The 27,806-nt window shown below is 33.0% G+C and overlaps 1 protein-coding gene across 2 annotated transcripts; it reads right to left on the reverse strand.

Annotated features, from left to right (window-relative positions):
- Window positions 1–552: 552 nt before the first annotated feature.
- LOC132731349 (tax1-binding protein 1 homolog) lies at window positions 553–27,426 on the reverse strand. Of its 2 annotated transcripts, none has more exons than XM_060717517.1 (17): window positions 27,266–27,426; window positions 23,932–24,004; window positions 23,030–23,270; window positions 22,221–22,447; window positions 20,372–20,767; window positions 19,740–19,928; window positions 18,980–19,117; window positions 18,481–18,609; window positions 14,803–14,988; window positions 14,424–14,568; window positions 11,175–11,258; window positions 10,541–10,776; window positions 8,984–9,058; window positions 8,385–8,676; window positions 7,865–8,011; window positions 3,798–3,924; window positions 553–3,239 (listed from the first exon to the last, which is right to left on the reverse strand). In XM_060717517.1, the coding sequence occupies exons 2-17, from the start codon at window positions 23,998–24,000 to the stop codon at window positions 3,017–3,019; spliced, it is 2,904 nt and encodes a 967-aa protein (XP_060573500.1). In that variant the 5' UTR covers window positions 24,001–24,004; window positions 27,266–27,426; the 3' UTR covers window positions 553–3,016. The 2 variants fall into 2 exon arrangements, with proteins under 2 accessions (XP_060573500.1, XP_060573501.1); XM_060717518.1 differs by lacking the exon at window positions 27,266–27,426 and adding an exon at window positions 26,999–27,137.
- Window positions 27,427–27,806: the final 380 nt, after the last annotated feature.

The raw sequence follows: 27,806 nt of genomic DNA on the forward strand, positions 1-27,806 counted from the left end.
AGCATATTGTGAAAAAATGGCCGTTTTCATTGAAAAGCCTCCTGTTAGCAAGTTCAAACTACGATATAAACTAGAAAAATTAATGCTTCAAATACTAAAAACTTTGGCACAAAATGTTTGAGTTGGAGACCATTGCCTTTGTACAATTTCCGACCTGGACGAGGGGAATCTCAGTCTTAAATTTCCTGATTTTTTACCATGGCAACGAGGGGATTTTATACATCTCAAAACATGTTTGCCAAAAATCACTATTTTGCCTTGATTTTTTCCACTGCAAAAATTTAGGAAAAGAATTTAAGAAAAAAAAAATAAATTTAACATTTATTTTTCATATTAGATTAAATACGAAAAAAAAAATTCGTTAAAATACCAATTTTAAATTTATTTTTTAAAATTTAAATGTAAAAAATAAAAAAAAAAAGTTCTTCCCTTTTTTTGTTTTTGTAAAAAAAATTCCCTTTTTAATTTTCCCATTTTAAAAAAATCAACAATATAAAACAAGAGTCGTTAATGAAATGAGCACATAATTTTACTGCTGTTTACCTTTTAGCAAAATTTAAACAAACATGATGAAGAGGATATCATGACTGAGTTTCATGTTTTTCTCATGACAAACCTCAATGTACAATAATTACAGAATTACATGTGCCCCACTGTATCCCCAAATGTATACTTTGGAATATGTCAACTGCTATTAATTTTGATAGTTAAATTCTGAACCTACAAGAGCGTTAAATTTAAGATGTCAAGAATTTTGTAAGGCCTCATTTCAGTGAGACAAAATTTAAGCATTTTTTATCCTATAATATATCTTGAAAACAAGTTTTACATTAATGAATCCTCCAGCACAAACGTTAGTCACTTTTTTTATTGAATATTAAAATACTTTACAATGAAAAATGGAAGAAATGAAATATAAAAGCACATAGATGAATAAAACATGATGTCTCACAAAACTTCTATCAAATAAGTTAGAAATTAAAAACTAATTATTTGTCAACAAAATAAATCAAAAAGCAACAAAAACAAGCACTGTCAACCTTTTTAAGCAACAAAACAAACAAAACATATTAAAGAAATAAAAACAAGACATATATCACAAATTCATGTGTGTTAAAGATATCATAACTGTGCTAACCCATTTGTCTTATTAAACATACATTGATCCATAAGAAAAGAAGAATGTCTTTTCTGCAGTTATAATGTCCCATAGCTCCTGTCAAAGACAAACAGCCCAAAATTGAAAACGAAAAAGGGCTGACCATCAAAGGGCATTATATATCATTTTTTGTGATGATCCATACATTTATTCATTAAAAATAAACTGTTCTTGGTATTATGCCAGCTTTTTACTTCTTAATTCATTTTAAAGAGTTATACACGACTGAAGTCATTTCTTTACATCCAACACTGGCAGACATTTATTGAGCTCATTGCTAACATTCATTATCCTTTCCTTTAAGATGTCAACATTCCAAATTGCTTGTCCAATATTTTATTTACAAAATGCATCTAGAAATTCCCGGCTAGAACCCTGAAATTTTACTTCAGGTGACCATCAAACAGGCTTGTGAAATATATTTGAACAAATAGTCTGAGATATTCTTCCATTGCTTAATGAAAAGAAATGATCTTTCTGTTCTGTGAAAGAAATATGAGCAAACTTTATAGATGGCCATTCACAGAAATTGCATACCAAGTTTGGTGAAAATCTGTCCATGGCACCAGGAGACACAAGGATGTTACATACCAAGTAAACCAATTAGCAATTACTGACAGCTGTTTCCAGGACAGTTAACATATGATGCTTGATGCAAGAATAACTGTCGATTTAAAACACTTATTTGCAACCTTAAATTCAATTGGGTTAAAATTCATAGACATGTTTCTGCTTAAATCTGTAAAATATACAAACATCTTGAAAAATACTTTAATGATCATATTTAACAAACATCTTTCATCAAGAAAATAAATCTTTATAACAAGGGAAAAGTATATTGCAATGAAAAAATAAAATCCCAGTTTGAATTTCTTCAAACTACATGTAGATGGTTTAAAAAACATAACATCTTTACAAAATTGTAAATCATTAAAAATAAAGAAGCACATGTTCCAAGAACACTAGCACACAACATTTATCACAGCAAAATAATCTGTTAGCAATCTTATGTATATACAGTTTAATCATATTTATTTTAATGTGATTGTGAACAATGTAGCTTATATGAACTATTTTGAGTCTGCTTGCTGTAACTTAAATTGTATCTATCAACATTTCATATCAGAAAATAAAAGTATGATTAACAAACACAGACATATTTTTCCTCCTAATTTCATTAAAATCATAATTATTAAACAACGAATACAAGAATATTCTTTGAGGAGTCTGATTATTTTAAATGATATTGGTACATTTAATAAGTTTATGTTATTTTCGGATATAAATATAACCTCACACTAATTACTGGGAAAGCTTTTTAACAGTTTATAATTGACTTTTATGTTCCAAGACAGATCATGAAAGATTATTTTTATGACACGACTTAAATTGTTACAATCAAACAAAATAATCATTCTGACATGTATATTAGTCATTCATTTTTATCCCATAAATTGTACAATTTTTAATAATATTACAATGTCAAAATATGTGTTGTTAATATATTTCACTTGTTACATATAGAGCATCTTGTTATTGTTATATTACATAGGCAACAAGGAAAGTCATGTGTTAAAAACATCTGTGCATGACTATAATAAACAATTGTATACATAAGTCTTATCTAGTGTGTCAATATTGCTTGTACACCATTGTGTATACAGCTTCTCTACCCAGCCACCAGCAAAAAATGAAAATTATAACAACCCCTACAAAAAATTTGACAATGTCTCCTCAATTATTAGTATATGATAGTTTCCGTGCTATACCGCATTTATTTATAAAAGTTCACATGAACAAAAACAATAAAAAGAGTTTATATAAATGTGCACATCTGTGTGAATGTTTTAGACAAGTTTAGACAAGTTGACGACTCTCCTCCTCGTCATAATGTTGATTAACATGTCTGGTGAAATCATCGTCAGTCATGTTGTCCGGTTTCAGCATCATACACTGTGGGCACATCGTCCCCATGTGCGACACTTGGTGTTCCAACATTACTTGTTCATCAACATCAGCCGGGAATGTCTTGTTACAATCTGGACATAACTTCATTGAACTCCCTTCCGCATCATAAAACCTATGATAATTAAAAAAAGAAAAAACATTTAAACATACATGTGCAGTAAAAGTTAACTGTTTAAATATACATGTGCAGTACAAGTTAACTGTTTAAATATACATGTGCAGTAAAAGTTTACTGTTAAAACATACATGTGCAGTAAAAATTAACTATTTAAACATACATGTGCAGGTAAAGTAAACAGTTTACACATACATGTGCAGGTAAAGTTAATAGTTTAAACATACATGTGCAGGTAAAGTTAATAGTTTAAACATACATGTGCAGGTAAAGTTAATAGTTTAAACATACATGTTACAGTAAAAGTTAACTATTTAAACATACATGTGCAGGTGAATTTAGCAGTTTAAACATTCATGTGCAGGTAAAGTTAACTGTTTCAACATAAATGTGAAGTAAATGTTAAAAGTTTAAACATACATGTGCAGTAAAAGTTAACTGTTTTAACAATTATGTGCAGTAAAAGTTATAATTATATAAAACTTTTTATAATACTTTGATTCTCTTTTGACACCTTGGTAATTGTAAGGAAACACATATAGGGAGCAGATTTACCTGTCTTCTTTAATGTCTGGTCCAACAAGATCTAGACTGGCTGACAGCGGTGCACTTGGCACACCTGGTAGTTTAACTTTCAGGTCAGTCTCACAGCAAAATGCATCAGTAAACTTACCATCTATGTCTGTAAAATTAATCTCAAGTGATTATTTTGCACAAATATAACAAAGTTATGAGTAGGAACATAACCAACATATACAGGACAAATTGCTTCTCAGCTTTCAAAATCATACCGCTTGTGAAGATTTGTAATTTAAATAAAACCTATGGTATATTTACCAACAATTATATTCCAAGAAAATAATTTCAACATTCTAAGTTGTAGTTTTTGCTAAGTTTAAAATAAAATTCTTGAACATTTCATAGTTATCAGACCACCAGCAGTAAAACCATTAAGATTACCAGCCCCATTTATTGATCGGAAACCTTATTGCAATAATTTTTTTAACTATGGGTTCAGTTTAAAGTCACACAAACATTTTGTCACATTCCAGGTTCACTGTGACGAGGACATGTGTCCCTTCATACGTGATTTAAAGGATAAGAGGCCACCTAGGTAGAAACACTAACATTCCTGGTAAGTGTTCTTACATAAAAGAATTGTAAGTTTCTCAAACAATTTAAACCAACAGGAAATGAAAGTCAGGGATAAAAACCACTTGTCCATAGTTCAGTGTTAAATACCACTCATTATAATATATAATCCAACCAAGTACTGAACCTTGCAAATTACAATGGCATACAATCAAATATTACAATTCTACACAGTATACACTCAGATGCACTTATAACTCGACACTGACATTTTTCTGTATAAATTGGTTATTTGTGAACGGATTTTGCTCAAATTTGGACTTTACAAAATTCAACATATCATACTTGCAAATTGGAATTATATTTACAATTCATCGATAAGAAAATAGAAAAAATAGCAAAACAAGAAGGCTACTGTAAAATGAAAATGACAGAATGATTGTAAAAATCGTAACACAATGGACAGTCTCTGAATCCCATTAAATCTGTTTACCAGTTCTTACACTTTGTATGTCCTCCCAATTGGCTATAACAAAGTAAACACCTCTGCCTCACAGTTCTCTTTTCCTAAATAAGGGCTTGTTCGTGTTCCAGCAAATTGCGAGGAGCTTTTGGCCGCTTTCTCACACACCTGTTCAATTTAGCCGTCAAGTGTGATGTTTAGATCTGGTGACTTGGAATGCAGGAGTTGCTGGAACTCGAGAAAGCCCTTATTCAGAAATATTCCCCAAGCCTTCATGAGAAACTACGTCATAACCATGAGACAGGTGTTTTCACTTTGTTATAGCCATGGGATGACACAGAAAGTATTAGAACTGATTATACAGATTAAGAGACTTTTTATTGTGTTACGATATTTACAGTCATTTTGTGATTCTGCAAGCCATTTCATTTGGAAAACTTGTTCCGGTTAGGTGGTTTCCTGCTTACATCTGTTGGTGCATGATTGAACGGGAAACCAGCTGCAATCGTGCAAATCGCAACTTTTCGGCCTTTTCCGTCACTCTTTGGATTAATGATAATAGCCGATGTAGTTCAGATTGCAATCGTGACAATTCGGGCGATTCCGTCATACTGCGGAATCAGACAAAGTAATATTACGGAAATCTAAGCTATTTTAGTTACTTCGGTAATCCCAGTTTGTTTATATAAATAGGATTTCTATTTTTACTCGATTTATCGGTTTAAACCGTAATAAATTATAAACGAAATTGTTCCGTTTCAATTGTTTTTCAAGACGCAAAAGTTAGTTTCTTTTATAATTGTTTTTTTTTTGTCTGTATTAGTTTTATACAATAGAGAATGGTGACTGTAGTAGTATTCCGTCTTCAAAGGGTGGTCCTGCTTACCAAATCACGCATGATCGAGTTATATTTAGATCTAGTGAACGCAATTCAACTTGTTGGTGAGGTAATCTAAAAATAGCCCATGCATATCATTAACCTTGCCACGTGCTGATCTACAGATAGCGCATCGTATTTGTGATCGTGTAACATAGTTGATACATGCTTATTAATTGGTACCACGTAACGAAGTATTTTAGTGCATATACTTGTCTATAAAGCAAACGAATGATTTCTCTGCGAAAAAGGGGAAATGAAATGTGCACACTTGTTTCCCTTCAGTATGATAATAAATCTCCACGTTTTACGATTGATCATTTTCTTTATTAGTTTTATACAATAAAGAATAGATTTCAAATCGTTTGACAAAAAATATTCGTTTTTCAAAAAAAAAAAAAAAAAAAAAAAAACCCTTTATGATATACAAATACCGTAATTCAAAAAAATTGTGATAATAAATTGAAAAAAAAAAAAAAAAAAAACAATTTTAAAGGGTTGGGATGAAGGCACAACTGTGCAAGCCTTTCCTTTTAAAAGGAAACTTTATTCATTTTGCAGTAACATATTTGTCTTGTTATTTTCTCTATGTTCTTGTTCCAATGAATTGGAAATAAAATTCAAGGAAATAAGTATGATATGTTGAATTTTATATGTTAAAAAACTGAACAAAATCCGTTCACAAATAACCAAGTTAGTTATTAGTTATAAAGGTTTTTGACAAGTTTTTGACAAGTTTTATGGCTCTATATAAATGGTTATTTGGAAATATTATACAAGCCTTTATGTGAGGATTAGATTGCAGAACAACCATTTATATTATAAGTTATTTTGGTTTTGGAGTGATATATGTGGATATATTACCTGTCAAGATTTATATCACTTGAGCCGTTAGGCGAGGGTGATATTTTTTCTTGACAGGTAATATATCCACATATATCACTCCAAAACCAAATTAATAATTTTATTACCCTTCCCCTGCCGAGTTTAGACGATTTTAAAATGCCGAGTTTAGACAATTTTAAAATAAATCATTGCTACTTCAAATGAAATGTCGGAATAAAATTCCCTTTATGATACCCCTTCATCTCTACATGATGTCACATAAATAGATGATGTATTTTCTTTCGAACCTAACGAATGTAAACAAGAGAAAAGTAGTAGTCTGTTGAACGCATTTTTTTGGAATTAATATCAAGCTTTCACAAGGTCATATTTGTTTTCAATACTGATGAGAATATAATATATGATTACTCTATTTTGGTAAATATTTATCAGTTGACAGTTAAAAAGTGCTTGTAAATCGGAATTTACAACCGTATGCGCATCGATCAAACCGTATGCGCATCGCCACAGTGCATGTTTTTTAGAACGTGGGGTCCCAACGGGTAATTTAGAGTGTAATTACCCGTCTGGCTTGGTAATATCAATTTCTTTCGGGTGATCAATATCCAATCAAAAAGGCGGAAAAAATCTGGAAGGGTAATAAATGGCCATATAACCTGTCAGAAATATTAATTACACATTTATAATACAGCAAGAAAAAAGTGATATTTCCTCATAAATTGACAGCAGATGTGTATATAAATAATAACACAATTATCCAATGAAAAGCAATGTAACAAACATGCAGTATTATAATTAACCCTTAATCTGCTGGAATGTACTAGCCCTTGCCACCAGTATACAGCCAGACTAGACTGCATTCTGACAAGACTCTAAACAAATGGTAGCTTGATTTTGTATCATGATGATAATGAAATCCCTTAAGAGTATAAAGCTAATATCTTATGAAATATTTCTATAAAATTTATCAACAGTAAAAATTATAGTTTCCATAAACTTATGGGTTGATTCTCAAAATTGTTGCTACACAATGATTCTGGTATTTAACACACATGAATATTGTATGTAAACAGAATAAAATTTTCCAAAATAAAATATAATTCTGTTATTTTACCAAGGATTTTATCTGTTTAGCAATGATTTCTTGCATGCATCATTTGTTTTCAGGGCAATTTACTACTATATTTCTTTCATACAAGCATTATGTGACTTAGTATTCTTGAAACAATTATTTTTGCAGCAGATATATAGCTTTATACGATTTGAACTTCAAAATGGACTCTCTTCTGAATTCAAAGCTGGGCTACAACAGCATTCAATGTGAGACATAAAAATATACCATACCATCGAATGCTGCAGCTGACTTCACAGCAGCAAGTTTTGCTGACGGTAGACGTACAGGCTGTATTGGTGGGGGTAGAGGTTGTATTGGTGCCTCTAGTGTAACATCCTCCGAGTCTCTCCTACTTTCCAACACTGTCAAGTCTTCCACTAGAAACAATATGCAAGCATACTCAGCAATGTATATTCATGAACATGTCAGTTATTGTGTGATATAACATCAAATAATTAAAGTAACACTAGAAACAGAAACAACCTAGGTGCTGAACCAGATTTGCTTTGATTAAATTACCTGCTCATTGCTTGTTTAGGGGATTCTATTTTATAATCATATGTCTAGAAAAGAGCAACTGCCAGTAGGTTTAGAGTAGACCATTTAGTGTCTTTTTTGCTTATTAAGTCTAGCATTGTCAATTGAAAGTTTGTTTACTTGAAATTCCAGAAGGTTGGGTAAAATAAAGTAAGCAGTAGTAGACTAAAATCAATCATAATATGAAGTAATCTTATAACCAAGAGATAATACCTGTTTCATTTTTCTTCTGGTCTGTTTTCACAGGAACATTGGTCCTTGGTGGTACAGGGGGACACTGTAGTTGTTGTGGTCCATGTGCAGGATATTGTAGCGGGTATGGGCAGAACATTGGTGGCACTTGGCCAGACATCTGTGGTAGATATGCTGGTGGATGTGGGTACTGTATTGGTCCTTGATGTGCATGCATGTGAGACCAGTTTATGGTATCTTCATGGTATGGATATTTACCTTCTTGAGGGAGAAATCCTGGCCCTCTAGGTAACATACTTGCTCCAGTCTCATCCTGAAGATATACATATATGTCCGATAAACAATCACTATCTACAACCACTCATCAACTTTGATATCAAGCTAAAAAATGCAGCTTTAATTTGACAGACTAAATTTTCATTGGTCACTGAGAAAGAAGACATTTTTGACCTTGAGACATAAAATTTATTATTACTTTTTACCATTTTTTTCCCAAGTTATAGAAAATGAACACAGACTATTGCATTTGGCAATTCACAATATTGTCCAATTAATTTGTGATCAGCAATAGTTCATACATACATTAATATACAGATATAATTTCTAATCAGTGTTCTTACATTACAGCCTTGGTTATAACTCCTCAATTTGAAATTAAGCTCCTCTATGGTCTGTTCCTTTTCTGTAACACATTTCTGTAAGAAAATATTCTTCAATATAGATAATCTGAACATTTCAACATAATTCATATCATTTGCAATTAGTTTGATACATGATTTAAATTCAAGAGCCGTCAATAATGCAGCAAGCTCGACTATTCTCAATGCTTGACAGTTAGAAAAGGGGCATAACCCTGTTAAAAGGTAACTCAATGTTCTGGGACCTGTGCCCATCATGTTAATTTATCACAGAGAACAAGTGTGCAAAATTTCAAGCCATTCACTTCAGTAGTTTTTGGAATAACCAACTTGCATGCAAAAACTTAACCAACATGCGCTGGTGATGCCAACACCGGGTTGAGTACAATAGCTCTCCCTGTCCTTCGAATAGTAGAGCTAAAATTGATTAAGTAATTGTGTCAATCTAGTTTCTCTAAAATAATAATATTGAATAATCCAGCAAAGGCAAATAAAATTATGTTAACTCTGAGACTCTGAGTGACTATTCAAAGAAGACAAAATTCCTGACAAGAGACAATTCAAAGATGCCAGCAATCCTGACAAGAGAATGGGTGCCATTCAGGAATGCTTTGTATAGTTTTTCTCAGAGGTGAAGATAGAAATAAATTTTAGGTTCCTGAGGTGGGGAACATTAGCATATTTAAAAACTCACAGACTGAACCTTTTTGTATTGGTAAGGAATCTTTAACACCAAATTATTCATTTTGATAATGATAAAATGAAAAGCAAAGGCTAATTGAGTATCATGTTAGTACCAGTGAAACAACTGTAACTTTAGTACTTTGTATGTGGTACCCAAATGTTCAATTTTAATTTCATAAATGGTATTAAGACATATTAAAGGTATAAAAGATACTATGACTCAATTTTTTTTTTTGGTTTTATATCCTAAATATAATGTTCAAATGAAGATTTATCAATATTGTAAGTTCCAAAAGCATTATTTGTAAAGATATTACCGAATTTACATTTCATGTTAATAAAGGGAGGTAATTAGAAATTTATTTTTTTTAAAGTCTAATTCAAATTTTTCAATAAGAAATGAATGCAAATATATATTTTAATGATTATATATAATGTGGACAAATATTTGCAGTACATTTTTACTTATTCTTCGATGTTTAAAAATTGTTTTAGAAGCATAATTAATTTCATTTAAGTGTGGTAACAACAAATTAATAAATCAGACTTGTGAAAAATGTACTAAGATTTTTAGGAAAAGTAGAAAGATTCAAGTAATAATTTACATGCTATGAGCAATTAATGATGATTTTTATTCATTATGTGTAACTATATTTCTACTGCGTTACTAACGCAGCAAGGGCATTTTTTGCATATTTTGACCTCTTTTTGTAATAAATGTGGGTTTTAAGTGCTATTGATAATGTGTAAATTGCTTCCTTTTGGTTACTTTACAATATTATACTTTTAATTTCAATTTCAAAATTTTCATGAAAATAAGCATAAATCTGGAGGCGTGCTACTTTAAGCAATTACCTGCAAAGCTCTGATTTTCAAGTCTGATTCATCTGTAGGTTCTCTCAGTCTTTTCTTCAAGCTAGCTATTTCTGCATCTTTCTCCTTGGCCTCTTTCAGCCTTGCCTCTTGAAGTTCCTTGTACAGCTGTTTGTACTTGTTTTTCTTTAAGACCTTCTTGTCAAGAGTTTCTTCTAGATTTTCAATTTCTCTAAGAAGATCTTGTGGCACATCAACCTCTGTTTCTGCTTCTGATACTAAAAATGTACAAGCATGAATAGATATCAGTTGTTATTGCTATTCTTACTAAAAGTTGGATATAATTTTTGTAGCTTAACTGCTGTGGCAAATATCAATTAATAATTTGTAATTGTTTGTTTTTGCCGTTAAACTGTCATAGTGAATATCACCTATTTTGAATTTCTGAATTTGTGAATATCTGTATTAATTTATGAATATCTGTCTTCTAAAACGCTGCACATATTAAAATAATTTCTAGTAACGGTTTACTTTAACAAGTATTCATTCCATCCCTTATATTAGTATCAAAAATTACAACAAAGTACCGGTAGCTGTGATATAGAAGAAGTTGTAATGCAGAGACTCATAGCATGTACAATTCTAACTATTTCAAAATAATGAATAAGACTCATACCTGGTGCAGATCTTTGCATTACATTTGTCTCTATCACTGGTTCAGCAACATTTACTTTTTCATGTTGTCCATACTTCAACTTCCCTGCAACAATTTTAAATAAATTAATCTCTCCTTAAAAAAATAAACTACATTTGTACAATTGCATAAAAAACTAGAGGATGCTTTTGTAAAAAAGCGCATGTCTCCCCCACTGCTGAGAATAACTGTGAATGGAAACAGGAATGGAAATGGAGAAATTGACCAACGGTCACTGTGACCTTGACCTTTGACCTACTGACCCCAAAAACAATAGGGATCATCTGCTCTATAAGACCAATCATCCTATGAAGTTTGAGGGCTGTAGGTCAAAAGGAACTCTAGTTATCAACCGGAAACGAGAAATTGACCAACGGTCACTGTGACCTTGACCTTTGAACTACTGACCCCAAAAACAATAGGGATCATCTGCTCAATAAGACCAATCATCCTATGAAGTTTGAGGTCTGTAGGTCTAAAGGAACTCTAGTTATGATCCGGAAACGAGAAATTGACCAACGGTCAGTGTGACCTTGACCTTTGACCTACTGACCCCAAAAACAATAGGGATCATCAGCTCTATAAGACCAATCATCCTATGAAGTTTGAGGGCTGTAGGTCAAAAGGAACTCTAGTTATCATCCGGAAACGAGAAATTGACCAACGGTCACTGTGACCTTGACCTTTGACCTACTGACCCCAAAAACAATAGGGATCATCAGCTCTATAAGACCAATCATCCTATGAAGTTTGAGAGCTGTAGGTCAAAAGGAACTCTAGTTATCGTCCGGAAACGAAGAATGGACGGACGGACTGACGGACTGACGGACGGACTGGGCAAAAACAATATGTCTCCCCCCGAGGTGGGGGAGACATAATAACACTGGCATCAAGGTACTTCAGTTACATGTACTTCCGTTTAATTTTTTAGAAGTTGCTAACTCAGTATAATCTAACAGGATCACTCAGGTCATGATTATTCTCTTTTAAGCTTTATGGATTTAACTCACGACAGTGTTGGAGCAGTACCTTCAGACGGTGAGACCCTAGCAGAAATCATGATCACAAAGAAGAAAAATATCACTTTTTTTCGCTGATTACATTTTAATTCATAATCGTATATAAATTGGTGTGTAGAGATGAATTAGACGTCTAAAAGTAGATTTTGGCGGGTGAAAAAGCGAGATTTTAGCATTTTATCATTGAAACCCTTTGTGCGGTATATACCGAAATACAGTATTTCAAGTGGTGCTTCAACTATGTTTTTAGTCTCACTTACGCCCCACAGATCAGATCAGTGTCTACTGAGTAATGTCTACAGACCTTGTATTCACATGTGGATGACATCTCCAGTTCAGTGTGACAACTATTTGATTGAGAATGTCCTAAGCTGATAATCATGCGTCACTAAATCATATGGAAAATTCAAGACTTATGAGAATACACTTACATAGAATCTCTGAACTCCTGACACTGAAATACTAAAATCTGGCACAGAGCTTCTACAAACCTATGTTTTTCAGACACCTTGTCCAGATTGGCTAAGACAAACCTATGTTTTCCAGAAACCTTGTCCAAACTGGCCAGTTGGTTTCTCATTATAATATTTTTAAAATAATGTAACTCAAAAGCAACAGTGTTTTAAGTTGAATTCTGTATTATTCAAAAATTTCTTGAACATAGCTACAAAAGAAATATTTCTGTTCAAAAACAAGTGTTCTGTGCAAATCAACACCACACAGTTACACAAAGGACTGACCTTGACCTTTGACTCCATAACCTTCAATAATTAAGTTTGGCGGGTAGACTTTCATGAAAAGGTAAAGGTTAAAGTATTGTGGCAAACAAACATACAGACCAAAACAATATGCCCTTGGTATCTAGCCTCGTTGTACCATCTCTCGAACAATAATTTCACTCAACTGTAATTATTTTTAGGATGTTAAGTGTCTTTAAAGTAAGTAAAGTTCTTGATTGTAGAGGCATGTATTGTGTCCGTTTTGACCTACTTAAAATTTGTTAAAACGACCTTTTAAAATGGCTGCCGTGAACTCATTGGGGTGCTTGATTAGTAGAACAAAGCCGACCCCTTGCTACCAATTATCGAACCAAGTTATTTATAGTGTACAAATAATTTGTAGAAAGAGGAGACCATTTATATTGAAACTATAAGCATTAATTAAATTTTCTACTGTAACATAGAACAAAACAAACACATTTTCATTTATTTTCATGTCTTGTCACAACCAAAATTTGATTATCCCTTTTCAACATTGATAATGGTATCAATTGCATATTGAGAACAGTAGACGAATATACTTAGTGGTGTTCAACTTGATTTATCTTGTTTGATTAAATATTTGATTGAACGAAAAAATAAATCAAGAAACTAGGTCAAGGTTGACAGTAAAACAAATCAAAAATACAGTAAAATTACGCTCATATTTTCTTGAAAGAAAGGTTCATAAAGTATTCTTATTGTTCTGACTTATTCCGCAAATCTACATTAGTTAAGTGGTAACTTTACAAAAATACACAATTTCAAAAATGAAAGTAGGCTGCCATTATCTTAAAATTGAACTTTCGTCTACTATAAGAATGGTCAAAATGAAGCTGTAAATATGGAACTTTGCCAAAACAATGAAAATATAAGTGCTTGTCACTTTATTAAACAATCTCTTGCTGCACAACATAAATTTGATTTGTCAAATATAAAATTTACCACTTTAGTCGAGAGATGGTACCGTTCGAGAGATGGTATCAAAAGGCTATACATAAAGGGGGAATAAAAATTGTCAATATTTTTCATGATACACAGTCCTTTTAAAACGTTTAAGGTAACAAAAGGTCAAAAGAAACTTAAAATAGTAGCTTTCTAGAATCATGACTGAAGTTTAAATCTATAAATGATAAACTGTTATATCTTTTTTTTAAAATGTGAGTTTTCATCATACCTGTATGTCAATCATTTTTAAGAGTAGCGGCGTGACCCAGTAGTTAATGCGTCCGACTAGTTATCTAAGGATTGCTGACAACATGGGTTCAAACCCTGTCAGGGGTAAGCCCTTGTTTCCTTGAGCAAGAAACCTTACATTTATAGCTTAGTACTGGTTGGTTCCAGGAACGGATTGGAGATTTTTTCATTAAATTTATAGCTTCCAACACAATCAAACTAAAATAAATTTGTATAAATTAATCATTTTTTGAATGATCAAAAGAACAGATACTCACTCTTATTAAGGATCCTGTCAAGTTTTTTCTGTAGCTTGTTTTTCTCAATGTACAGTGCCTTATATTCCTCACCACACATGTATATCTTTTCCTTTAAATCCTCGATTTCACGCCTGTTTTCCCTTTCACGTTCCAACATCTCATCCTGTTTAAACACAATTAGATATTACTAAATCCCTATCAGAAACAAATAATTTTCCCCTTGCTTAATTATTTCATTATCGTATGACTGATTTAAAATAGTAGGAGAACTTTTTCAACAAAAAGTATGTTTAACAATTTTCATCTTGATACTGACTGTTGTAAAAAGGTTACTGTACTACAGAGGGTGGTCATTCTACAGCGGTTACACTGTAATAAACAAGGTTGTATTTCCTACCTCTCTTATTTTCATTTGTTTCTCCAGACTTTTACATTGTCTCTCCCTCTTCTCCAAGCGTTCTTTGATCTGTGTAAGACTCTGCTTCATAATTGTCATTGATCCATGATTCTCGCCTGATCTTTCTAATGTTGTTCTCAAACTCTGCTTTAACTGACCGTTCTCTTTCTGTAACTTTTCTTTCTCCTACAGGCAGTAATATTTTCATCAGTGTTTATCATAAAACTATATTAGATAATCGTTTAAAATCGGTATATAGTCTATATGCACAAATGTAACAAATTTAACTATGGAACTGCCATTTCTTTTTAGGAAATCACTTGCACGTTTCAGATGTTCAAATCATAGGTTAAACATAGAAATTGGGCGCCATTATGGTATTGAGAGATCAGATAGAATATGTCCATACTGTTTTATTAATAGTAACCGTTTAGTTATTGAAAATGAATACCATGCCTTTTTTATTTGCCCCAAGTTTGACAGTATAAGACAACAATATCTGTTTAATTGGTATAAGGGAAGACTAGAACCAATAAATTTCTCATACTTAATGAAAACCCAACATTATCCTACATTAAAAAGTTTAGCATTGTATGTAACCAAACTTATGACTAATATTGATAAGAATTGATTGGTTTCAAATATTATTTTCTTCTAGACAATTGCATGAATGTCTATTGTATAGTGTTTCATAACAAAAGTCTGATTTTCTTTTCTTTTTTTCATGCATTAATAGGACTAGTTTTTGTATATATTTTTTTTTTCATTTTCTGAACTTGATACTACATGTTTTACATTAAGGGTTGTGGTAATATGTACATTCTCTACCTTGTTGTACAATGTTCAAAATTATGGAATATGCTACTATTTTGTATGTATTTCATAACTTGTGACACTATCAGATGTACATGTATCTCTCTGTTATTATATTGTGTATTTGGGCCGATGGCCTAGAATTACATTACAATAAACTTGAAACTTGAATATTTATCATATTACAAAAAAAAATCACAGTATCACTAGATAAGCTATGTTTTTTTCTGATTAATTGATCAGTTAAACACATTGCTACCAATTATAAACAAGATATGTTTGTAAAACATGTATGCCCCCTATCGGCAGCCAATTAGTCATGACTTCTGACCCAGTGAACAAACAATTAGTAAGGGTTATCTAGTATCTACTGGTCATGACTAGTCACAAGGTAATAATTATTGTGACCCCATAGGTTGTGTGCAGCAATTTAAGTTATTACAAATCTTACCAAATAATATATGCATAAATTTTATGAATCATGTAGGCCTCATTAATGACAGCCAAATTGTTATATTACATAAGACCTTCAAATGTGTATACCAAAAGCATTTTTAGTTTAAAATAAAAAATATCAACCAAGGCAACTTGAGTTGTTGAGTTATTGGTCAGGAACCGTCATTAAGTACAAGGTCAATATGACATTGACCCCTTGACCCCAAAATCAATAGGGGTCATCTGCTGGTCATGACCAATCATCATACAAAGTTTGAAGTTCCTAGGCCTAAGTGTTCTTTAGTTATTGATCGGAAACCGTTTTTACCTACAAGGTCAATGTGACCTTGACTTTGGACCCCTTGACCCCAAAATCAATAGGGGTCATCTGCTGGCAATGACCAATCATCATACCAAGTTTGAAGTTTCTAGGCCTAAGCGTTCTTTAGTTATTGATCGGAAACCGTTTTTACCTACAAGGTCAATGTGACCTTGACCTTTGACCCCTTGACCCAAAAATCAATAGGAGTCATCTGCTGGTCATGTCCAACCATCATACCAAGTTTGAAGTTTCTAGGCCTAAGCGTTCTTTAGTTATTAATCGGAAACCGCTTTTACCTACAAGGTCAATGTGACCTTGACCGTTGACCCCTTGACCCCAAAATCAATAGGGGTCATCTCCTGGTCATGACCAATCACCATGCCAAGTTTGAAGTTCCTAAGCCTAAGCGTTCTTTAGTTATTGATCAGAAATTGTTTTTACTTACAAGGTATATGTGACCTTGACCTTTGACCCCTTGATCCCAAAATCAATAGGGGTCATCTGCTGGTCACGACCAATTATCATATAAAGTTTGAAGTTCCTAGACCTTAGCGTTTTTAGTTAATTAATCGGAAACCGTTTTTACCTTCAAGGTCAATGTGACCTTGACCTTTGACCCCTTGACCCCAAAATCAACAGGGGTCATCTGCTGGTCATGACCAATCACCATGCTAAGTTTGAAGTTCCTAAGCCTAAGGATTCTTAAGTTATTGATCGGAAACCATTTTTACCTACAAGGTCAATGTGACCTTGGCCTTTGACCCTTAACCCCAAAATCAATAGGGGTCATCTGCTGGTCATGACCAATCACCATACCAAGTTTAAAGTTCCTAGGCCTAAGGGTTCTTTAGTTATTGATCGGAAACCGTTTTTGCTTACAAGGTCAATGTGACCTTGACCTTTGACCCCGTGACCCCAAAATCAATAGGGGTCATCTACTTGTCATCACCAATCACCATACCAAGTTTGAAGTTCCTAGGCTTAAGGGTTCTTTAGATATTGATTGGAAACCGTTTTTACCTACAAAGTCAATGTGACCTTGACCTTTGACCCCTTAACCCCAAAATCAATAGGGGTCATCTGCTGGTCATGACCAATCGCCATACCAAGTTTGAAGTTCCTAGGTCTAAGGGTTCTTTAGTTATTGATCGGAAACCATTTTTACCTACAAGGTCAATGTGACCTTGGCCTTTGACCCTTAACCCCAAAATCAATAGGGGTCATCTGCTGGTCATGACCAATCACCATACCAAGTTTAAAGTTCCTAGGCCTAAGGGTTCTTTAGTTATTGATCGGAAACCGTTTTTGCTTACAAGGTCAATGTGACCTTGACCTTTGACCCCGTGACCCCAAAATCAATAGGGGTCATCTACTTGTCATCACCAATCACCATACCAAGTTTGAAGTTCCTAGGCTTAAGGGTTCTTTAGATATTGATTGGAAACCGTTTTTACCTACAAAGTCAATGTGACCTTGACCTTTGACCCCTTAACCCCAAAATCAATAGGGGTCATCTGCTGGTCATGACCAATCGCCATACCAAGTTTGAAGTTCCTAGGTCTAAGGGTTCTTTAGTTATTGATCGGAAACCGTTTTTACCTAAGAGGTCAATGTGACCTTGACCTTTGACCCCTTGACCCCAAAATCCATAGGGGTCATCTACTGATCATGACTAATCACCATATCAAGTTTGAAGTTCCTAGGCCTAAGGGTTCTTTAGTTATTGATCGGAAACCGTTTTTGCTTACAAGGTCAATGTGACCTTGACCTTTGACCCCAAAATCAATAGGGGTCATCTACTTGTCATGCCCAATCACCATACCAAGTTTGAAGTTCCTAGGCCTAAGGGTTCTTTATTTATCACTCGGAAACCATTTGGTCTACGGACCGACGGACCAACGGACCGACAAGTGCAATATACCCCCTCTTCTTCGAAGTGGGGGCATAATAATTCACATTTAAATAAGTATAGTAAATCCTTACATGGTTACTGTTTGGATAATTTTTTGCAGACTTTTTAGTTTTAAAGACAGTGTGTTTGTAGTAGTATTGTTAAAGGTACAATCTAATTAGAGTAATTGTTATAGTATAATTAATTAAAAATATACCTGTACAGCTGATAGCACATCGTTTAAAGTTTGTTCCATCTCTGCTGCCTGTATCTCTGTTTTCTGGGTAAAATCTTCCTCTAACGAGACCAACTTCTTCTTTAAACTTTCACATTCTGTCTTTGATTTCTAAAAGATATTCAAAGTCATTTTATGTTTCCTTCTTCACATGAAACAATTTAAAATAAGATTATTCAAATAAATTAGGCAATCATAAGATGCCACACAAAAGTTTGGTCAAGATGGGTCCAATAGATTATCATGAGTTTTTAGTTTTTTTCTACTTTCAGCCCTAGTAACACTAAAAGGGACTACAAATGTATTTGGGAATACATGTATCAGAAAACTTATAAAGGGATGAAAGGATGAAACAGGCCAAATAATAGAAGTTTCAAATGAGAAAAAGTTTAAACTAAATTGTTGTTGCTGAACACAATAGTATTCACTTTAAATTTTTTTGATTAGCATATAAAAGAAAATAAGATACATATTTTCATACCTCAATCTGTCTACTCATTTCATGCTGAGTGACTTCAAATGTTGTAATTTCTTTCTGAAGTATAACCTTACTTTCCTCAGCTGCCATCAACTTGTCCTCGGCGTTCTTTAGCCTCTCAACCATTTCCTCTAATCTTTCCTGATAAAAATGATATTTACTTTATCTAACTCAATAAACCTATCAATGGTTCAATATATTTCTAGTTATAACCTAAGAATGAATAAAAGGAAAGAGTGGCAACATGTTAGTGTAATTTGGGATTAATTTTCTTTAAGCATATCAATAGTTAATGTAACTTATATTTCAATTCTATATTTATTTCTGACAATTTAAGATATGTCTGCTTACACCTACATTTTTCTGTTAGAAAAGGCTATATAGAACAAGAACCCCCTTCAAATAAAATACCACATACAAACTGTACCGAACTTCAAGAATGGTTGAGATTAAATCTACATGACCCTCAGTTTCTGAATCATTAAATCAGATACCTTGATAATGATCCGTTCAAAGACGTTATAGACCAATTTTTGTGATGATCTATCTGTAATCTTGTGCTTCTTTAAAAGATTCAATTTATTGATAAATCTTCTTTTTTTAAATCTGGAAGGGCGCAACAATATTTATTTAAGCAAACTTCCTAGGAAACGATAGTAAGGCCTATGATTGACAATGATCAAACTGATCTGTGGTAAGAACCGTTAAATTTTTTTAAGTCAGCTTAAAAATACAACAACAAAATAAACCACCCTGGTTTTACCTTATCTTGTATGTTGACAGCTGTCTGACTATCAAGGTTACGTCGGTTATCCTCTAGTTCGGTGGACAACTTCTCCACTTGTTGTCTGAGGTGGTCAATTAACGACTCCTGCTGAGCGTATTCCATCTGCAGTGCTTCTGACTGTTTACTGTACTGATCTACAGTCGTCTCTGATGTCTGAACATGTTTCTGTATATACAATATAGTTACAATATATACTGTTAGATAATGAAAACATTAAAAACTCACATGTTTGACAGCATACTGCTATGGCATATCTGACAAATCTGTCCTGTTTACTTTCTAAACCATTACCAAGATATCGGAGGATGAATAAGAGATAGGTTGAACAAAACAACATTTTAGTGAACTCACTGCACAAACACATAATCAGATATCTGGGCATGCCCAAAAGGCAGGTTGCGTGCTTTAAATGACGTCTACCCATGCCATCAGTGCAAACCAAGATCAGTCAGCCGGCACAACTGGTCCTTATGCAGTCAGTACACATTTTTTTGAAATTTTCCCCTAAAAATCATGAATGGTCTTACCCAGTTCGAAAAATGGATAAGTCTGTATTGCATTTAGCATACATAGAGGGGTAAGAATTAACACATACAGCTTAAAGATACCTTAAACATTTCAGCTTCCTCTTCAAGCTGAGCATTCCTTCCTGACAGTTCATCTTTTTCTGTTTGCAACACAGTAACTTCTTTCTTTTTGACTTTTAACTCTGCAGTGACACTTGCAATAGTTGTATTAGCTGCATCAAGGTCGGATGTCAGCGAAGAAATCTTCTCATTCAACGTAACTTTCTCCTTGTTCAACTTGTCAATTTTTGTCTGTAGTTCATCTCTTACAGTGGTCATATCTCTGGCTTCAGTTTTAAGCTGCTCAACTTTGCTCTCACTGGTGGACAGATGACCTTTCAACTTTGTATGTTCAGATTCAAGAGTGACAAGTTGGTTTTTCACCTCCTGGTATTTTGTGATAATTGTATCTCTTTCTTTCTGTAGGGCATCTTGTGCCTGCAATATTTTACAAAAGAACATCAATGACAAGAACAAACTTAGTAAATCAGTAATAACAATGTAGGCTTCTCAATGTCACTTTGACGAAAATAAGAAAAAAAACATATCTCCTAACAATGAGGAAAAGTAGAAAATATATTTCTAGCCCCAATAAATATGATCCAAATGTCTTAGAAATCTATCAAAGAGTAATGGTCAATCAAATATACAAGAATGTACCTACACATCAAATATATACAGTATCAGTAAATCAATGAGGGGAGGACAAACTGGTAACTATATGCTCCAATGAACAATGTCTGGGTGCATATAAAGGTTGATTGATGAATGTCCATAGTAAGGAAGATATAACTACCAATACTGTGCAATCTAACAGGTTTACCATTTATCAATGACTGTGAAAAAAATTAAGTTTAAACATATTTTATTGCATTAAATACATATTTATAAACATATCATACAAATAATGAGTATCTATCAAAATGCAAATGGGTTGGGCAACAAGTTCTTACAACATTAGATTTAGCCCTTCCAAGAAATTTTTTTAATCCAGCACATGTAATGTTGTGATAAACAAAGTTAAACTACGTAAAAAACTCACTTCTATTTCCTGTACGTACTGATTTATTACATGGTTACCAATAATGATACTTAAGTTTTCAAACTTTTCTTACTTTAATTTCCTTTTAATTATTCTCCTTGTATAATTATAATCATGTAAAGACTGTGCTGTATTATCAATACTTTAAACTTTAAAGGAAGATAAAAAGAAAGAGGATCAAAAGTGGTTCTTTCATATTGAATTTGTTGAATAATGTGATACAGGGTCTTTCAAATAGAATGGTCTGGAAAGCGCTATGTAAACCCTTCTCACTACAATTAAACATGTCTTTGTATAACTCGGTAGTTTGCTATACGGAAATTATGTAAGTGTTCAAGAAAGGGCGGAAAAAAAATTCAAGAGCAAAAATGAAAATTTTAATGACATGATGTTATTCAAAAATCTTAAATTTGTGAAAAAAAGGATAAATATTTCAGAAAAAAAGGATTAATATTTCAGAAAATATGTTTTTAAAGCCATATTTGTTGAAAAACATAGTTTGCTTATTCAGAATATTTGCCGATAAACGGCGCCATTTGAAAATGCACCACATTAAACATCAAATTTTTGTAAATACACCAAACTAAAAGAAGCATTCACTAATTCATGTTCCAATGTTTACAGTAGCTTATACATTATAATGCATGGACATTTTTTATGACTCACTAATCTACTCTACCATTTACCTAAATAAATACAGGTAAGCACTCAGCATTCTGAAGCCCACATGGAAGATCGACAAAACGAATGTGGAGTCTTGTTAAATAAAGTCGTTATTTATTTACTTACTTACTAATTTATGATCTACTAACTGCGTGTGATCTACCTATTGTAGTATACTTCCCATACCTCAATTAGTTTCTGTCTCTGTGCTTGGGCTTGTTGTAAATTTTCCTCCAGGTAGATGGTCTTTGATCTTATCACCAGCATGTTTGTCTCTTCATCATCAATTTCAACAAAGTCGTCAGCACCAGGCCGACGGAACTGGAATGGTGTACTCGCACCCCTTATCTGGTTTGAACTTGACACATAGCAGAACTGATAAAATTCTCCATCATCTTTTGGAAGCTTGTGAGCTGAAATATTGGGAAGGGATTCATGCATTACAGATTAAAAATTTCTTCGTCATTATAAGGTTTTTCTTTTTTCAACTTTGGTGACCATATATGGGAACATCCAAGGATAAGTGTTTCTAGTCTGTGACCAACTTGTATTATCACTTCAACTGTCCCTCATCACCATACGTTTAATTCATACATTTGTATACACATGTTTATGACATACCTTACATAATTGCAGCATTCTTTTTTGTAAAATAAAGTTATTTAACAAATATTGTTACTCTATAAACATACTGGTTCTTATATATTATTATTATTATTGTTATTATATACATATTTTATTGCTAAGTTATTAGCAAATGGACCTCTTTATCACACACCAGAATTTTTATTGCTCACCAAAGCAGCTTGGCAATATCAAAATTACAGTGTGACCAGTATAAAATCCACTGACCATCTAATGAATGGACAATACATTTGTGTGAAATAATATGTACAATGTACATTGTAATTTATATTCTTCATATTGTAATTTATATATATCATATTGAAATTTATAAATACCATATTGTAATTTTATATATACATATACCATACCTGGAAACAGAACACTTGAGTCTGCATCACATCCTACTTTGTATTCTTTTGGTATTGGTGCCCATTCATAGTAGATATAGTCTCTGGGTGACATCCAGCCCACCTTGTACAATGCAACATAGTCTCTAGTGGTAGGAACCAGGTCAGAGGTCACTGTGTATTTACACTCAATATGGGCATCTTCAGGGTAAGTCTCAGCCATATTGTGAAATACAACTGAGGCAAAGTCAGTTCTCGTATTCTGAAACACATGCAAATCATATTTCTATTTAGAAACTTAACAAGAGGGTCATTAATTAATGATTACATTTGTAATTTTCTATAAATGTAATGTTTCAGCTCACATTAGTTTATCACTGTGAATAAATATAAGCTCAGGAAAGAAATTGTTATCAAGTATTTTTACTATTTTATATATATATAAATGGACTGTTTGTGATTCTTAATTTGAAGAGAGAATCATCCAGTGTCCTAAAATCATTGCCTGATGGTGAATGGCATGATACACTACAACCCCTGCACAGTGACCCTCTGTAGAGCAATCAACTCTTTATAAACAAAAAAATTTATCATTTTTCCCAAAAGTATGAATTCACAATTAGTTAAATTTTTTATAGTTTTGTAGAACAACGACTCTAAGCTGCAACCAAAATCTATGTCTCTCAAAACATGTTGCTCTACAGAAGTGGTACAGATGAACTTCCAAGAAATCTACATGCAAAGTTACGGGGATGATTCATCCATAGATTATTGATATGTTTTTTATCTGTTTTTAAATTTTTGGCTTTCGTTATTATCTATCAATTTATTGTCAAAATACTTCCTGATAGGAAAGCGGAAATGTTTTATACAGGAACCACATTTGGCATGCTATTCCATATGATATCCATTACAGTATTTACCTTGAAATCATTATCATCCATGTCCAAGGTCACCACCTCATCTATAACAACTGGCTCCTTCTCAGCCATTATTCTATAAATATAAAATATCACAGCATGTTTATTACATATAAAACTGTCTTTATTAGTTATTCTCCTAAATATTAATGATTAAACTTTTGCATTGTTATTATTAGTATACATTATACTAAGTTTAATCCTTTTGCATTTTCAGTTTGCAAATTGTCAAATTTTATTTATTTGATTGATATTATATAAAAAATCATTTGATATTAGAATCTATGAAATCTGAATAAAAATGGAGAATTTCAAAGGCAAAAAGTGATTATTCAAGAGCGTAATAGAAGGGCAGCCTGCCCTGCCCTTTTGCCCTTAAACAAAAAATGATGTAAAACCTTGGAATTACCCAAAAACTAGTTTTCCATGTTAACACGTGCCCTTACACCTAATTTTGGTAAAAAATTGTTGTTTTTTGACATTTTCTATTTTTTTAATTAACCTTTCACCCCATGAGCATATTGCGAAAAATGGCCGTTTTCATTGAAAAGCCTCCTCACTCTCCTGTAACAATGAAACTATGAAAAATGCTTCAATACTGATGAAACTTGGCACAAATGTTGACTAGACCATAGCCTCTGTAACAGCATGCTCAATCGTAAATTTCCTGTTACCATGGCAATGGGGGACGTCTCAAAATTGCCCAAAATCACTATTTTGCATTGTTTTTTTCCCATCAAAACTGATTTCAAAGTGCTGCGTTACCTCTCAATGAATTGAGATAGCGTTGGTTACTAGTTACCCTAAGATCTACCTGAGGCCATATTTAGCCCATCACATGTCCAAAATTTTCTTGGCACATCCCCCTTCTGGCAACCCCTTGATGTAACATTTGGATGGCAGGGGAGGGGGGGGGGGGGGGGGTTGGCAGTGCCGAAAAAGTGGTCACTTTTTTAAACGACATTTCTCCAACGAAAAACAGTGTTTGGGGCCTAAATAGGCCGTTTTTTCACTGTTTGAGGCCTCAAAAAAAGGGGGGGGGGGGAGACAAAAAGCCGTCAAAACATGTCTATATGAGGGAAAAGGTTAAAAATACATAGACTGTAGTCCACGGCACAATGCTATTTGTATCAAACTCAACCACTTTTGAAGTGGACCCAATAATTTGCGTTGATGAAAATGACATAGTTTGCTATAGACAAGATTATGATATTTACAATTGTATGGAAAAAAACCAAACAATTTTTAGATTTAATATGGGAGAGTAGTTAAAATATGGGTCTGATAGTTTAACAAAGTAACACCCCCCACAAAATTTTTATTCTAAGATGATCTCAGGAGAGTTTTCCTGTGTATTTGGCACAGTTTACAGTCTGCTGCTAGTACTTTAGGCATATTTTTGTTATTTTTGCATATGTCAATGATTTTTTACAAAGATCGTCAGTTTAAGGGGGGTTAAAAGGTTGACTACCAATCGCACAAGGAACAGACAGTTGTACATAAAATATGAATAATTCAAAAATATATTTGACAAATGAAAATAAACAATAATTTATGTTGTTATAATTTGTCAGTTGTTCATTTTATTTGATAATTTTAAATATTTAAACAAATACAAGAAATATTACATGCAAGAACAGTACATGTAGAATGTAGATTGTGTATTTAACATAAATCACAAAACGGTTTATTTACTTTAAGCTTAATTATCAATTAATCACATGTGGTTCAATAAATTTTGAAAATAATTTTGGTTCATTTGGTTCCGATGGAACTGTGTCACATGTCATGATATCTTAATATTTCAAACGATTTGTAATAATATATTTGTATGTGAACAGCAGTAAAATTTAAAGAATTGTCACATTATTTTTTGAATATATAGAGGATATTGAATGAGTGTAGGTTCAATACTGAATTTATTGAACAAGTTGAATAAAATCATATAATGCGAGCCTTTGGTGAACACAATATTTTTTTAATTCAACCAGTTCAATAAATTAAGTAATGAACCTACATGAATATAATGTTCTATTTAATATCACATACACAAAATAAAGACTGTATAAAGTGCAAAAGAATCATTTTTGTAATTCATGCACCTATAGTGTAAAGCTAACATTTAGTATGTCTTTACACATAGTTTGTATAATGCAAATGAGGTAACATCAAAATATATGCATGGCCGTGCAATACCTTTTTTTAAGGAGTGGCACAATCAACATGGGTATGTGATAAACATCTATATAAATGGTTTACTGTCCAAAGCCACAACAATATCAATTAATGCCAATTAAGATAACTTCACATGAACTTCCAGTACTACCCCTTAATGTACCAGGTCAATTAACTGTGTGCAGCTGTTTAGCACCATGTTCATATATTACCTCATGTTGCATAAGGGGCCAGTTAAGTATCAGATTGCTAATAAGCGATGCAAGTAGTTTTTGTTTTTTGTCTTTTTTCCCCTGTCTGTTTTTTTGTTTTTGTTTTTGCCAAAGGGCAGATATTTTTGGCCAAAATATTAGTCTAACCATCTATGACAGGCCTGTAGTTACAAGCGTACAATTGTGTAAATGTCCTAGTATCAAGATTATACTTTCTGAACAATAGTCAATACAGTTTATGTCATTATAATGTCACAGGGTGAGAAAAATGTGCAGCCTGACAGGGACTTGAACCCTGGACCCTCGGAATACCGTACCGCGGCTCTACCGACTGAGCTATCCGGCCGCTTACACATCTTCTCCCCTTAATAGTGAACAGTTCTGAACCGTGACATACTCCCCTGTTATAATGAAACTCGTCCTCGAATTTCACAGAGTTACAGAGCAATGTGAATTAAACTTTGAGCTATATTCAGTCGCAGCCCAACGTTGGGCGCCAAATGTCACAGGGTGAGAAAAATGTGCAACCTGACCGGGACTGGAACCTGGGACCCTCGGAATACCATACCGCGGCTCTACCGACTGAGCTATCCGGCCGCTTACACATCTTCTCCCCTTAATAGTGAACAGTTCTGAACCGTGACAATAATAATAGAATTTAATTAGAAAGGAAGTTTACATACATTCTTTTCTGACAATCTTATTAGTTGAGCTAATTATCAGTTACTTTCCTAAGTTATCCATACTGATGCGTTTAATGTTGAGCAGTTAATTGACGTGACATAGTGTAAAATGTGTTGGATCCCCAAAAATGAGTTAAAACTGTTAAACAATCAACATGACATCATAATAAAAAATACAAAACAGGAACAAAATTTCCAAAACACATTTCTAAAATTTGTCGATTTTATGGTGACCCGATTTTATCGTTAAAAATATAAACATATTACCGAAAATGTAACGTAAGTTGATTAAAGCACACTGATTGACTCAATATATGACAGTTATTTCAATGTTAATTAAAAACGAAAACGTAATTTTTCCATGTTTATTTTGGTATTTGACGTCATAAATGCAATCGGAACACTTCGGCGATTATTTTCACAATAGGCAGGTTTCGGGCGCTAACTATGGTTACAAAGGGATATACAGTACTGACCAAAAAAATAAGCTATATTGCGAAAATGAAATCGAGACTAAGAAAATAAGATTTATTTTTAATTTAGTGTATTAAAAACGTATTTATGTTGTTATTAAATGATTTGTATGACTGAAATGATAAAAAATGAAATGTTGTTTCTGTGTCGCCTCTACTGTACGGAGTAGTGGCGACATTACATTGATTCTCCACTAAACATTCAAAATAGGCTGTACGAAATAGTGAATAATTGACATTTGCGAATAGTTACCAAGACACCTTTTTTTGTTGGTTTAACTCATGTATAACATTGAACACATACTGGTTCTTTTAACATTTCACCAAAAAACTTG

Source organism: Ruditapes philippinarum, unplaced genomic scaffold (genome assembly GCF_026571515.1).
Source record: "Ruditapes philippinarum isolate M1 unplaced genomic scaffold, ASM2657151v2 ctg3681_1_1_1_1, whole genome shotgun sequence".
Classification (NCBI taxonomy): domain Eukaryota; kingdom Metazoa; phylum Mollusca; class Bivalvia; order Venerida; family Veneridae; genus Ruditapes; species Ruditapes philippinarum.

Coding starts and splice junctions, on each gene's coding strand:
- LOC132731349 (XM_060717517.1), bottom strand. CDS start 24,000: ATGGCTGAGAAGGAGCCAGTTGTTATAGATGAGGTGGTGACCTTGGAC. Junction 22,448..23,029: donor CTCAAGTGTTCTGTTTCCAG/GTATGGTATATG, acceptor CCAATATTTCAG/CTCACAAGCTTCCAAAAGAT. Junction 19,118..19,739: donor CTGTCAACATACAAGATAAG/GTAAAACCAGGG, acceptor CATTTTTATCAG/GAAAGATTAGAGGAAATGGT.